Source organism: Crinia signifera, chromosome 11, assembly GCF_055691185.1.
Source record: "Crinia signifera chromosome 11, ASM5569118v1, whole genome shotgun sequence".
NCBI classification, from domain to species: domain Eukaryota; kingdom Metazoa; phylum Chordata; class Amphibia; order Anura; family Myobatrachidae; genus Crinia; species Crinia signifera.
In genome coordinates this window covers 50,491,531-50,506,872 of record NC_139227.1, presented here as the reverse complement: position 1 = coordinate 50,506,872, position 15,342 = coordinate 50,491,531, and the positions used below count along the sequence as shown (strand labels likewise).

Below are 15,342 nucleotides of genomic sequence, written 5' to 3'. Positions count from 1 at the left end.
CGGCTCCCCCTGCCCGGCTCTATGCCGCCTGTGTCACCCACAGCGCAGCCGCTGCGTACCCAGCGTACCCAGCGTCCCGCAGCGTCCCCCGCTCCCTTCACCGCTGCCCCACTAGGTCCCAAGTCGGGTGGTCGGACGTGCAGCAGGTCCGACCACCCGACGCAGATCCGATGCGCACGGGACCGCGCATCGGATCTGAGGGGACATCAAAACTAGCCGATTTTGGTCCGATTTCGCCCAGATCCGACTGATCTGGCCGAAATCTGACCAAAATCGGCTAGTGTATGGGGGCCTTAACGATATGGATGATATTGTTAAAGATATAGTGCAAATTGCTCTGTTATATTGTTAACGATGCGTGCTCCCGCACATAGTTAATGACCTCCCTGTTGTCTCCACATGCAGCTCAATCTGACAATATCATGAGCATGTACGGAGTGGAGAGGTGGTGACGTCACTGACCGATATTGGCCAGTGTGTATGCACTATATCGTTCTCCCATGGCACCGCCAATATAGTGAACAATATTGCAGTGCCAGGGATCCCTGAGTGTATACCCAGCTTTAGGGTCTTATTCAGGTCCCTTCGCTCCCCTGTGCATTCAGATGGGGGGAGCGATGAATTGCAAGTGATCACTTGCACTTTGTACACTGAGGAGCACCCAAGCACTGCCTAACCAGGAGTGGTCACTCTTCTTGCTTTGAATGAAATCACCTAAGAACAAGTGATATTCCATCTGTTACGTTCCGTGAAGCACCAGCTGGAGTGTAACGGAGGCTGTGTGCTTTGATATAAGGTTGTTGCATTAACAACAGAAGGGAGTGAGGCACTTGAATAAAATAAACCTTATTTAATGAAGATACTGCGGTACAGGATATGAATGATTACACAATAATAAAACTGTTGCTTCTGATAAATGATAAAGTCAATAATATACAATACTTTATGGAAGAACTGTGAAGATGATTGGTAATTGAATAATTAAACAACTGCAAGATTGGATGATTGATTGAAGAATTGGATGATTGAATGAGGGTTGAACGATTGGTTGAAGAATTGGATAGGAATTTGATGATTGTATAGGAATTTGATGATTGGATAGGAATTTGATGATTGGATAGGAATTTGATGATTGGATAGGAATTTGATGATTGGATAGGAATTTGATGATTGGATAGGAATTGGATGATTGGAAGAAGAATTGGATGATTGGAAGAAGAATTGGTTGAGCATTGGATGATTGGTTGAAGAATTGGATGATTGGGTGAGGATTCGATGATTGGTTGAAGAATTGGATGAGGATTGGATGATGGGATGAGGATTCGATGATTGGTTGAAGAATTGGATGATTGGATTGGATGATGAAGTCCGAAGGAATGTTGAGTAGGATCGTGGCTGCAGAACCAGGGATGACCACAGAGATTAACCGTCAGGAATGCAGAAGAAGGTATTTCCCCTTTGGAGGGTTAACCTTGTCCTATCCATGTAGGCGGCAGAGGGTTCCGTCATGATATGGTGCAAGCAGTGAAACGATCAGCAGGACTGAAGGAAGACTTCACCGAAGGTGCAGGAACTGTAGCATAAACTACAGACAGCCAGGAAGGATCAATGATGCATATGGGTAGACATCATTGTACTGACTGCCGGTCTTGCCCGGCAAGTCAGTATTTGAAGGGTAAGCTCAGCTGCGCAGTGATTCTTATACAGTTTCTTATATAGCGCAGTAAATTCTGTTGCATATATGGGATATGGGACACTGTGTCCTGTATACCAAGTGCTACAATGCAGTGGCCAAAGTCTGTTGTGTTCTGTACACAGACTACGTCGCCCATAGATATGTGTCGCATACCAAATTAATCTGTGCATTCTGGTGAAGTCACAATATATTGTGACGGGATACGGTCACTGGGTCGGGTCTACAAGCATTAGGTCGACATGACTGAAGGTCAACACAAGCATTAGGTCAACCTGGGGAAGGTCGACAGTCAAAAGGTTTTTCATGTTTTTTTTTTAAACCGACATGTGGCGGCTGGCGGAATTTCATGCCCTACCATCCACTAGGGTGTGGTGGGAGAAAAAAAACATGCCCGAAGCATGGCGAGTGCAGCGGTGCTACATTTTAGTGACCATGTTGACTTTGTCGACATTCGGGACAAAAAAAGGGAAAACCCCCATGTCGACCTAATGCTTGTGTCGACCTTCATGCATGTTGACCTAATGCTTTAAAAACTAGTTGCTGTCTATCCAATGATCACATTCCATTGTGACTAAGACAACAAGTCATAAAATATACAAACAGCTCAGTTGCACTAGGCGTCACATCTTGCATGGCGAAGTGAGGCTAGATATATGAAGACACATCAGAAGCCTTGATTGTGAGTGCGTGTGTGTAATATATATATTTTATATATATATATATATATATATATATATATATAAAATTATTTGTACATAATAAATTGTATTATAGCATATACGTTTGTGATTATTCTAGCACCCTGCACCTTGTAGTTCCTCCTTCCTGCCTGGGGGTGTTGCATTTTGCTTTGATGCTTTGATGCTTCTAGTCCACTGTGGTCTGTATTTCAGTGCTAGAAGCTCCACAGCAAAGAGCGGCACCCCAGGCAGGTAAGAGGAAGGTGCAGGGTGCTACAATTAACACTATGGCCCTTATTCAGATCTGATTGCAGTACACATTTGTTTGGAAAATGGGAAAAACCATGTGCACTGCAGGTGGGGCAGATGTAAAATGTGCAGAGAGAGTTAAATTTGGGTGGGGTGTGTTGAAACTGAAATCTAAATTGCAGTGTAAAAATAATTCAGTCAGTATTTACCCTGCACAGAAACAAAATAACTCACACAAATCTAACTCTCTGCACATGTTACATCTGCCCCACCTGCAGTGCACATGGGTTTGCCCATTTTCCAAACAAATTTGTACTGGGATCAGATCTGAATAAAGGCCCATAAGTAATATTACTTACCAATAGTGTGCACACTAGGCTGTTTTAGCAGGGTGCCACATCCTGCCTCATTTTTCAAAGGGCAAACACACGCTGCCCGTTTAGCAGCGCCCTGCTAAAACAGCTGGGCCGGTGGCCCCCCTGCCTCAGCATGAGTAGATACCAGGCGCATGCGCACAGCATCTATTTACATTGACTTGTGGGGAAGCCCAGCACCTCTGTAGGTGCTGGGCACGACCGCAAAAGTGAGGTCAGCGGCCCAGGCCCGCCCACATTAGTAACGTCAGCTGGCTGCTAAGCTCAAGCTTCCCTCTTTCCCCCTCCACCCTGCCTTGCCCTGATCCTAGAGGGATCACTATAGAACATTCCCATTGGAGATAAGGATAATTGGAACACTTCGTAATGGTTGCTCTAAAGCTGGGTACACACTGGGTGATCGTTAACAATATGGATGATATTGTTAAAGATATAGTGCAAATTGCTCTGTTATATTGTTAACGATGCGTGCTCCCGCACATAGTTAATGACCTCCCTGTTGTCTCCACATGCAGCTCAATCTGACAATATCATGAGCATGTACGGAGTGGAGAGGTGGTGATGTCACTGACCGATATTGGCCAGTGTGTATGCACTATATCGTTCTCCCACGGCACCGCCAATATAGTGAACAATATTGCAGTGCCAGGGATCCCTGAGTGTATACCCAGCTTTAGGGTCTTATTCAGGTCCCTTCGCTCCCCTGTGCATTCAGACAGGGGGAGCGATGAATTGCAAGTGATCACTTGCACTTTGTACACTGAGGAGCACCCAAGCACTGCCTAACCAGTAGTGGTCACTCTTCTTGCTTTGAATGAAATCACCTAAGAACAAGTGATATTCCATCTGTTACGTTCCGTGAAGCACCAGCTGGAGTGTAACGGAGGCTGGGTGCTTTGATATAAGGTTGTTGCATTAACAACAGAAGGGAGTGAGGCACTTGAATAAAATAAACCTTATTTAATGAAGATACTGCGGTACAGGATATGAATGATTACACAATAATAAAACTGTAGCTTCTGATAAATGATAAAGTCAATTATATACAATACTTTATGGAAGAACTGTGAAGATGATTGGTAATTGAATAATTAAACAACTGCAAGATTGGATGATTGATTGAAGAATTGGATGATTGAATGAGGGTTGAAGGATTGGTTGAAGAATTGGATGATTGGATAGGAATTGGATGATTGGATAGGAATTGGATGATTGGATAGGAATTGGATGATTGGAAGAAGAATTGGATGATTGGAAGAAGAATTGGATGATTGGAAGAAGAATTGGTTGAGCATTGGATGATTGGTTGAAGAATTGGATGATTGGGTGAGGATTCGATGATTGGTTGAAGAATTGGATGATTGGATGAGGATTGGATGATGGGATGAGGATTGGATGATTGGAAGATTGGATTGGATGATGAAGTCCGAAGGAATGCTGAGTAGGATGGTGGCTGCAGAACCAGGGATGACCACAGAGATTAACCGTCAGGAATGCAGAAGAAGGTATTTCCCCTTTGGAGGGTTAACCTTGTCCTATCCGTGTAGGCGGCAGAGGGTTCCGTCATGATATGGTGCAAGCAGTGAAACGATCAGCAGGACTGAAGGAAGACTTCACCGAAGGTGCAGGAACTGTAGCATAAACTACAGACAGCCAGGAAGGATCAATGATGCATATGGGTAGACATCATTGTACTGACTGCCGGTCTTGCCCGGCAAGTCAGTATTTGAAGGGTAAGCTCAGCTGCGCAGTGATTGGTTTTCACTGAATGGAGCCGCGCAGCATAGGCTAAAGGATCCCAAAAGATGGCCGCCGCCAGTGATGGTGACGGAAACCAGCCGGCGGTGATTGTGCGTGGATGCGCTGTAGCGGCGTGTCCAGCCAGAGGCCTGACCTGACACAGATCCATCATGGCGGTTTATGTCTCACGCCACCCAGAGCCCGCCTGGCACAGGAACACACACCACCGCTGTCACCCGGAGATGACAGCGCGACAGCATGCATTCCACCAGCATGGGGACCAGCAGTGGAGGTGAGCGCCAGGGCAGGAGATAAACAGTCAGAGGTCTTGGGGCTAGGGACAGCACAGAGGGAACGGGTAGCAGACATGGTGGTCATGACACCATCCCTTTGAGCAGGGCTTGACAATTTTTTTATATCTAGGAGCCAGCATGAAAGTGTAGGAGCCAGTCAAACTAAAAATAGGGGCAGTGCTTGCCTAAGGCTTGGGAAAAAATGTACAATACAATGCCTATTACACATGTCACACACCCATTACATGTAATTCCACATGCCATAATGCCCATTACACATTATGCCACACACCATAATATCCATTACACAGTCTACAAAACACTGCCATGCCCATTACAGTTAATACCACCGTTGTAACGCTTAGTACATGTTATGTCACATAAGTGCCTACATGCTCATTGGTACGGGTTGCATGCTTGATTCCAGGTGTAACTTGCCCTTTTGCCCAGGGGTTGCATGATGGAGGTGTGGCTGCAGGGCCGGGGCAAAGACCCCTGTTTGAGAAGTGGGTAGTAGCCGCTGTCTCTCTCCCTGGTCCACACAGCGGGAGATTCAGGAGGTGCAGCGGCTCTGCGGGGACTCGGTGTCCGGCGTCTGTCAGGATGACGCAGGGAAGGAAGGTCAGGCCGCCCTGTAGTGATTGGATGGGGCAGCGGCGGCGCTGGGGACTTTTATTGGCTGCTGCAGGAGTCAGGACCAAGTGTATTTAAAAATGTGTGTTCTGCTGCCGCCGCTGCGAACACAGGGAGGGGGCGGGCGGTCGGGGACTGTGCTGCCGCTGGCCTGAAAGGAGGGGGGAGACGGGTGGTCGGTCTGCTGACAACCAGATTCTGCTTCCTCCCTCCCTGCAAAAAATCTGGTCTCCCGGTATTTGTCGAGCCCTGCCCTGCCCTGAGGATAAACTGAGAGTCCGTTTCTTATAGTTTTTTTGGATCCCCATATATGTGGAGCACTATTGGCAGAATTAAATATCAGTATGATATTATAGCCTAATTTGGATTGGCACTCATTATGTACTATTTCAAAGAAGTGAGTGAAAGCATTTAGGAAGAAATATCCATTAATAGTGATTTTAAAGATGCTCTATTACAGCCAGACTACACTGATTTTTTTTAGTGAAATAATTGATTTTTCACAAACAATAATATATATATAGCAAGAAGGCTTTTTCATTTGAATCACTAGGAGTCCCACAAAGATTGTAAAATATTTATATAACAAAAATTCACACACCTGATGAAGTCTCGTAGTGAGACGAAACACGTTGGGTACGTGTTTTCACCATTATCTGAGAAAATTAATCCTCTGACAAGGAACTACCATGAAATGCCTGTTTTATTGTCTGTTTTTTTTAATAAATGTTTTATATCTAAGAAATTTGGGTACTTGTGTAGTTTCACGGCCCCAGCATGCGGGGCTCGCTTTGCTCGCCCACGCTGCGGGCTCAGTGGCTCGCTACGTTCACCACGCTATCTAAAATCAACTCCATGCCAACGTGGATAGTGGGGGTATGAACTATCCACGTTGGCATGGAGTTAAGTTCCTTTATTTTAGATAGTGTGCCGAGCTATGCCATGCTGGCGCCGTGAAACTACACAAGTACCGAAATTTGTCTATGGGTATGTGGAATAAGGAAAGACTGAAATTATAATAACTGGGCGCTCTATAATAGCCCTTTCAGACCGCACTTTAAAAACGGTATATTGCCGTTTTTTTACCGTTTTAAAACGGTAATGTGTGCGGTCTGAAAGGTGCAGGACCACTTAACCGGTTAGAAAAAAACGTTTTTTCTAACCGGTTAAAATGCAGGGTCCTACCCGTTTCAGAACCGGTATTTTAGGATCAAAATCGGTTCTGAAACGGTATTTAGGACCCAGCCAATGAGCTGGGTCCTAAATTCAGCACAGGGAATACTTAATGAGCGCTCATTAAGTATTCACAGCACTGGAGCCCCCCGCGCGCGTGTCGACACCCCCCGCGCGCGTGTCGACCCCCCCCCCCCGCGCGTGTCGGCGCCCCCCCGTGTCGACTTACCCCGTGCCGGTATCTCCGTTGTGGTTCCCGGCACTGCAGCTCAGTATGCTCGGAAAGCACTTATGAAAAAAGTGTCTTTCAGAAAATGGCTGCCCCCATACGAAAGACAGTTTTTTTAAACTGGGTTTCCTATGGGGCAGCCATTTTCTGGAAGACACTTTTTTCATAAGTGCTTTCCGAGCATACTGAGCTGCAGTGCCGGGATCCACAACGGAGGTACCGGCACGGGGTAAGTCGACACGGGGGGGGGGGGGGGGCGCCGACACGCGCGGGGGCGTCGACATGCGCGGGGGCGTCGACACGCGCGCGAGGGGGGGGGGGCTGCACGGAGGGGAGGGCTGAAGGCTGCACTGGCTTTGACCCTGTATTTGGAAAGTTTCCAAAAACGGGTCTGCCAGTGTCAAAAAATCGGCACTTAAACGGTAATATACCGTTTAAGTGCTGCGGTGTGAAAGGGGTTTTATCTGGCAGACCCGTTTTTGGAAACGTTTCCAAATACAGGGTCAAAGCCAGAGATGCGGTCTGAAAGCAGCATTACACTACAGCACTTTATAATTGTTTTGTACGCCCTGATAAAAAGACGAAAGTCTTGAAACGTAGGCATATGGCAACTTGAAATAAATTAATTTTCTTTGAACTTTCACTGTTGGAGTGCCGCCTGCCTTATTGGAGCTGTTTGGTCGGCACATAAGGAACCCAATGTATAGTTATCTCTAAGGAAGGCACCACGGAATCTATTTGTGGTCAGCAGCAGTGCCGAACTACCAGACCTGTGTCTATGTATGTATGTATGTATGTATGTATGTATATATCTATATATATCTATATATATAGGAGTAAGCAAAGAAGCAGACAGCGGCACTCTGGGAATTTTCAAAAACGTATATTAGTGCAAAAATAGCATACCAACGTTTCGGGGCATAAGGAACCCCTTTGTCAAGGTGAACAGTGCAGTTCACCTTGACAAAGGGGTACCTTATGCCCCGAAACGCTGGTATGCTATTTTTGCACTAATATACGTTTTTGAAAATTCCCAGAGTGCCGCTGTCTGGTTCTTTGCTTACTCCTGCACAATTGTTCCGGAAGGCACCTGGGTCCCTGACCAGCTGGGGGAGTGCCAGGTCAACACACACCTTGCTATCTATCTATCTATCTATCTATCTATATATATATATATATATATATATATATATATCTCTTTGTGGTAGAAGCAGCAACACCGCCGAAGAAATAACTTTAAGGGTGCCGGTCCAAAGTATCCCCAGTGTGGGTACCCAGTATACGTCCCAGATGGCCGCACTCCCAATAACCAGTCAGAACTCAGGTCGTTTGAATAACGTTTCGAGGCTTTATTGCCTCTTCATCAGACTCAATGTGAAACAAACAAACATGTTCTATTTATACTTACAATCCACCACCACACAGCCCTCCGGGCGCAGGAGCAATCGCCGGCGTCTTCCGCTTCCGTCATTACTGGGCGCCATATCACGTCACCACGCTCAGGCGTAGAGGCGGTCCGACGTCCCGGCGGCTCCGTTACCACGGTGATCTGTAAACAGACACGTACATTTACTAGCATAACCTCAAACGTGAAAGAGTCAATAAACTTTAAAAACAGCGTAAGTACAGAAATCATAACTGAAGCAGAGAGACTGTAAATGACTACACGATAAAGCAAATAATTATATAGGGCATACAAGTATAGCAATAACATACTGGTCAATTGCAATGCATAGCTGTAAGTTAATTGAAAAAATATAAAGCAAATCAATGCATGCAGTCAAAATAGCATAGATTAGAGGAAACAACGGAGGCCCAGATGTTCATTAAGCCCCCGTGGAGATAAAGTACCCAGACGGTGAATCCATGCTGTTTCACACCGCATGAGTTTAAGGGACCTGTCACCACGTCTAATTGTTGCAGGAATGTGATCGATAAGGATAAACCGAAGTGAACTCAATTGCACTCTACGCCTGAGCGTGGTGACGTGATACGGCGCCCAGTGATGACGGAAGCGGTAGACGCCGGCGATTGCTCCCGCGCCCGGAGGGCTGTGCGGTGGTGGATTGTAAGTATAAATATAACATGTTTGTTTGTTTCACATTGAGTCTGATAAAGCCTCGAAACGTTATTCAAACGACTGGTTATTGGGAGTGCGGCCATCTGGGACGTGTGTATGTGTGTATATATATAGATATATATATATAATATATAATATATATATATATATGTGTGTGTGTGTGTATATATATATATATATATATATATATATATATATATTATAATAATTTGGGGAGGCTATTAATTTATTGAAACCAATAAGCGCCATGAAATGAGGGTAATCGGTTAATGGGTTGTAAATGACTTGCGAGCGCATTCGTGCTGTGGCATGTGAAACACCCGCAGAGTGACTGGATGTCCGCTTAGAGGCGTGCCTTCGCTGGTCGTGTGGGTGCTGTTCACTCGTCTGCTTGCGAATGTGTGTCTGAGCAAATTAACCTGAATAAGGCTCATTGTGTATCTATATACTACACCTTGGAGAGAGATAAAGTATGACATATGAGTGCCTCTGGGGTATTGTGTATCTATATACTGCACATTGGAGAGAGATAAAGTGCAAGCCAATCAGCTCCTGTCATTTTTCAAACACCCTGTAACATGGCAGTTAGGAACTGATTGACAGGTATTTTATCTCTCAAACCAAGGCTTAGTACAGAGACACTGCACAATCAGGCAATGATGAGGGCTCCCACCTCTTTCTAGGTATAGTTTCCAGATTGTACAAGAGAAATGTCAGCCGCCATGTGATTTATTGCTGGAGGCAACACCCTCACTTTAGTGAACTCTCACCTTAATAAATGTACCCTAAAGCTTTCTGGACATATATAAGCTAAACTGAACTCTCTGCTTTCTATAGGAAGCCTATGTGGGATATTTGAGGAGTGTGAATTTTATCTCCCAAGTCCTGGCTGAGGAAGCCGAGCACAAAGGTAATGCCATGTTCCCAATAACCGGTCATGTTCTACATATGTCCTACACCTCAATAGTTCTGCGCTGCCCTGTGATCATGTGTGACAATGAGAGAACATTACATGTAAGCTCTCACCAGCAGGTCCTCTCTCCTCATGTGATTTTGTTATATATCTCTGCCACCCCCCAAAAAAATGCTTTAGTCTCCTTTTCCCTGATGCAACGCTCAATACTTACCATGTACTTGTCCTAAATTTTCTTGAACTGCATTTGTTATTTGTATTTTGCTTGTATTGTTAGACGCTGCAGAACCCTTGTGGCGCTATATATATATATATATATATATATATATATATATATATATATATATATATATATATATATATATATATATATATATATATATATATAATAATAACAATAATTTTACCTTTGTGTCGACTTATGTATTGGGAATCCTAGCGCTTTAACATGTCCCACATGTCCCCTCCTCTCATCATGTCACTACCCCTGTCACATGCAGCTCTGTCTTTACTGATACATCACTCATCTCCTGATATACTTTGTGCTGCTGGGGACCCTGCTCCTCCCACTATATAACTATCAGTCTGTGGCTTATTGCTGCCTCCATTCCCCACCTCGCATCATGTCACTGCCACTGTCACATGCAGCCCTGTCCTCACTGATACATCACTCATCTCCTGATATACTCTGTGCTGCTGGAGACCCTGCTTGTCCCAATATATAACTCTCAGTATGTGGCTTCCTGCTGCCCCCATTCTCCTCTTTAAATTATATATGACTGAGCCAAATAAATGTCCCCTCTTCCTGGCAGTGAGTGACGCTCTGAGCGCAGACTCCCTCAAGATGCTGAAGCTGGCAGAGCAGTGTGTGGAGAGGGCGCGGACGACAGCTGATAAACTGGGTAAGTCCTGACACTGCTTTCGCGACTGCAGGATATGATGTAATTGCTACAGCACAGGTAATATGTTCCAGTATTTCTCTTCACATAACAGCAGGGACCTGAGTGGCTGGTCAGCCTATAGAAAATAATTAAAAACTTGTAATGTTCTTAAAAGTCTTTGCACTGTTCTGCAGTGGATTATGTATAGGAAGTGTGGTGTGTGCAGGAAAATCCCCCCCTTTGTTGACAACCTTATCTGAATCATCTGAACAACTTATAAGAAGATAAAACTTTAAAATATGTACTTGTGATCCACGTCCCAAGCAACAGTAACATCACAACCGCTAAATATCTAGCTGGGATTTTACCAGATCAACAGCTTTATACAAAGGGGTTTATTCAATGCTCCGGTGACCGGGACACAGAGTTCTCCATTTTTCGTTCGCAGTACATTCTCCCTTTTTTCAACCCCTCGACATTCCTCCTTCTCACCCTATTCAACGTGCAGCTGCTCGCCGCCCCTGAGGGCGAGCATTGACCAATGCAGCGTATGAGGAGTTACTGGCTCCATTTGTATGCAGTGTTCCAATATTGCAGAGATATGCAGAAAAATGCAAATTAGCCTAAAAAACAATTCCAAAGCAGCTAATGTGTAAAAAGCTGTGTATCCCCAAACAAAGGAGTGAGGTAGAAGAGATGAATCATTGGTGATAACTGAGGTGAATCATAGGTAGAATATACAGTGAGAAACATATGCATCATGGTGGGGGGGAATGACCATAAAAATATATTAATGTTGCGCTTCTAAAGAAAAAAAAAATAATATAGATCCTTCAAATAATAAAAAAAGGACTTTTAGACACCAAAATCAAAACATTTATTTAGTACGTAAGTTTAGTTCACCTAAAAAAGATGCCGAGAGCAAAACGGAGAGGAAAGCCAAAAAAAAAGAAAGCAGCACTCTCCATTTTAACATTGAATACACAAATGGCGAGATACACCAAATTTCCCACAAGAAAACAACTGTGAACAACGGCGATGACCAATCGGCGAACAGGGCAAAGCTGTCTGTTTATGTTTTGCGAACCTGGAGCAGTGAATAGGGCGAGGAACATTTTTGGTGAGAGGACTGCCATTCTTACCAAAAAAAGCGAAATGGGAGCATTGAATACTGCCCAAAGCCGGAAGTTACTGTATGATGGTGAAACTATAAGATGTGTTATAATTGGCCTCCAGTCTGTATTTTATGATCAGGTTAAGCGACACACCCTAATGTTCTGTGTGTGTTCTATATTCATGTTGTGCTGTGTGATCCCTGTTGCAGGTAAAACTGATGTGGACTTAATGTCGCTGAAGAACCATGTCGCTGAAGTTCCTGCTCCGCCACCCACTACTGACGTTCCTAACACTGCACCTGCTACCACTACATCATCTACCTCCATAAAGTCTCGCCCTGCCTCTGGTCGTGTGTGGGGTCACCGTAGAGCTTGCTCAGACGAGGTGCAGAAGCTTGACTCTTTTCCGAGTCCAGACGTTTTCCAAATGCTCCGTGCAGCCGAGGCTCAGAGCTACAGAAAGTGAGTCATCTGCCGTCCGATTCATCTTCTCATTGGCCGAGAACAGACCATTCACCGGTGGTGTCTACACTCTATCCACAGGGAGCTTACACCCCTGGAGGAGGCCTCCATAGAGAACCAGAAGCTTAGAGCAGCATACGAGGTCCGGCTGGCCAGACTAAACCCCAGGCAGGCATCTCAGAAAACATCCCTGGCAAGTGATCTATACAGTGGAACTCTAGGGTGCTACATGGTAGAAGCGGACAGGTGTAGATGAGGGGTGAAGATGATGCTGATTTACGTTCACCTGTCTATAGCTAAAACCTTAAAAAAAAAGTAACTTTGTATCCCGAACAAACCATCTTGCCACACAAGGGAGCAAACTGTTCTGTTGTTTATGTGCAGGTTAAACCTTTTTATTTTTACTTTAGTTTGGAAACACCCCCCTGAAATCTAAAACTCCCTGCACATCTCCCCCCCTGCAGCGCTGCACGATGTTACCCAGGTGTACATTTACTTTTTTTTTTTTTGTTTACTTTCAAATCAGAATCCGAGTCGTAGTGATTACAAATCTAGGAATGTTTTGCAGTGATTGTTATTGCCCCTTTAAGTCCAGTGTCCGACACAGCAGATTTGAAAAGCGCAGCACAGAAAACTGAGCGTATAGGGAATGTTGTTTTTCTCTTTGCAGAAAGGTGACCTTTATATCATAGGATGGGGCTTAGGTGGTCCATAAAGCCACAGCTGCTTTCTGTAGTGATAAGGTGGCAGCCGGCAGGATAGAGACGTGAAGCTGGGAGGAGGGGACCGTAAATCCAGCAAACACAGACATGCACAGCCTGTAACATAAATAAAAATAAATGGAAATAATAACAGTGTTGTATCATGTTAGTGACCATTACTGTGCGCATTACAGAGCAGGACAAGTGGCGCAGTTGCCAGGGGAAGGGTTTATAGACACCCAAATCTAATTCTCTCTGCACATGTTACATCTGCCCCCCTGCAGTGCACATGGTTTTGTCCATCTAAGAAGTATTTTGTCAGAAAGAGTGAACCAAAATAAGGCCCATGGTGAGAGATGTGAGGAACAACCTAGACGCTCCACCGTGGGTAGTGTAATATTCACCTTGTAGCCGCATACAAAGTCCCTTCTAGTGTCCCAGGCACTTAGGAGGAATTGGTATTAGGTCACATATAAACACAGTGAGGCATGGCGGGGCTCATTCATATCGGACCTCCATCATTTTCTCCAGGTTATTGCCTGAGTTGTACACAGGTACACAGCGCTGTTGTCTAGTTGAACCCTGTGCATTGCAATTTTATCTCACTAGCGATGCGACTAAGCTGCCTAAGACTACATATGCATTGAAGAGCATGGGGATATTATGTGCATACTGATATATTTAACAGTTATTGGCCTTTATTCAGATCTGATTGCAGTACAAATTTGTTCTCAAAATGGGCAAAACCATGTGCACTGCAGGTGGGGCAGATGTAACATGAGCAGAGAGAGTAATTATTTTGTTTCTATGCAGGGTAAATACTGGCTGCATTATTTTTTCATTGCAATTTAGATTATAGTTTCAACACACCTCACCCAAATGTAACTCTCTCTGCACGTTATATCTGCCCCACCTGCAGTGCACATGGTTTTGCCCATTTTGAGAACAAATTTGTACTGCGATCAGATCTGAATAAGGGCCATTGTGTGAGGGATTCTGAGAGTGACAATGGTAACTGTATCATAGACCGGACATCTGTCGTAGATGTGTGTGTGAATAGAGACATCCGGAAAGGTTTTGGCAAATTAGAAAGATCTAGGACTACGTTTCACCAGAGGAAATCACGGCTTTCTGTCATTATTTCTCTCTAGACCCTCTCGCTCCAGCGGAAGATGATGGAGAATCTGGTGATTGCTAAGGCCAGGGAAGAGACCGTATCCTTTTACCTGAGAGGTGTTGTGGGCAGAGGGGGAGCTGCTTCTACAGGGTGTTGCTTCTATTTACATTCAGGCTAAGAGATGCTAATTCCTTAACCTCCACCCCCTCTTCCCCAGCTGCAGAGAAAAGCAGAGGAACGCAGACTGCGGCTTCAGGAAGAGTCAAACAGGTATGTGAGAGATGGTTCTCCGGAGTGTGTCCTCCACCATCTCCTCCTTATGCCTCTGTTTTACCTGCAGACGCTTCTCCAAAAACAAGCGGATGACCCCAGAGGAAGAAGAGCAGAAGAAGCTGTACACTGCTCTCCTGGAATATGAGCAGGATTACGTGAGTATAGATGATAGCGGGGTAAATGGTCCTTTATGTATCAGTCAGAATAACTTATACAGAGTTTGAGATTCTGGAGTTCCTTGCAGGTTCCTGACTGTGCACCAGTAACACGGTGCTAGTGGGTGGGTGTGTGTCCTGCACCTGTAACACGGTGCTAGTGGGTGTTTGTGATTCCTGCACTGGTAACGTGGTGCTAGTGTGAGTCCTGCATCGGTAACGCGGTGCTAGTGGGTGTGTGTGAGTCCTGCACCGGTAACACGGTGCTAGTGGGTGTGTGTGAGTCCTGCATCGGTAACACGGTGCTAGTGGGTGTGTGAGAGTCCTGCACCGGTAACACGGTGCTAGTGGGTGTGTGTGAGTCCTGCATCGGTAACGCGGTGCTAGTGGGTGTGTGTGAGTCCTGCACTGGTGACGCGGTGCTACTGGGTGTGTGTGAGTCCTGCACTGGTAACGCGTTGCTAGTGGCTGAGTCCTGCATCGGTAACGCGGTGCTAGTTGGTGTGTGTGTGTGTGTGTGTCAGTCCTGCACCGGTAACACAGTGCTAGTGGGTGTGTGTGAGTCCTACATCGGTAAC

The 15,342-nt window shown here is 45.3% G+C and overlaps 1 protein-coding gene across 2 annotated transcripts in view; it reads left to right on the top strand.

Annotated features, from left to right (window-relative positions):
• The window catches only part of VPS9D1 (VPS9 domain containing 1), a 48,161-nt gene that overhangs the window by 4,809 nt on the left and 28,010 nt on the right, over window positions 1–15,342 (top strand). The window contains exons 2-9 of one of the 2 annotated variants that reach the window (XM_083164325.1): window positions 8,991–9,135; window positions 9,985–10,057; window positions 10,873–10,962; window positions 12,266–12,518; window positions 12,600–12,711; window positions 14,371–14,433; window positions 14,554–14,606; window positions 14,677–14,764. In XM_083164325.1, coding sequence (XP_083020451.1) covers window positions 9,073–9,135; window positions 9,985–10,057; window positions 10,873–10,962; window positions 12,266–12,518; window positions 12,600–12,711; window positions 14,371–14,433; window positions 14,554–14,606; window positions 14,677–14,764 — 795 coding nt within the window. In that variant the 5' untranslated portion in view covers window positions 8,991–9,072. The remainder of the gene's footprint in view (window positions 1–8,990; window positions 9,136–9,984; window positions 10,058–10,872; window positions 10,963–12,265; window positions 12,519–12,599; window positions 12,712–14,370; window positions 14,434–14,553; window positions 14,607–14,676; window positions 14,765–15,342) is intronic. The other variant, XM_083164324.1, reaches the window with a different exon arrangement.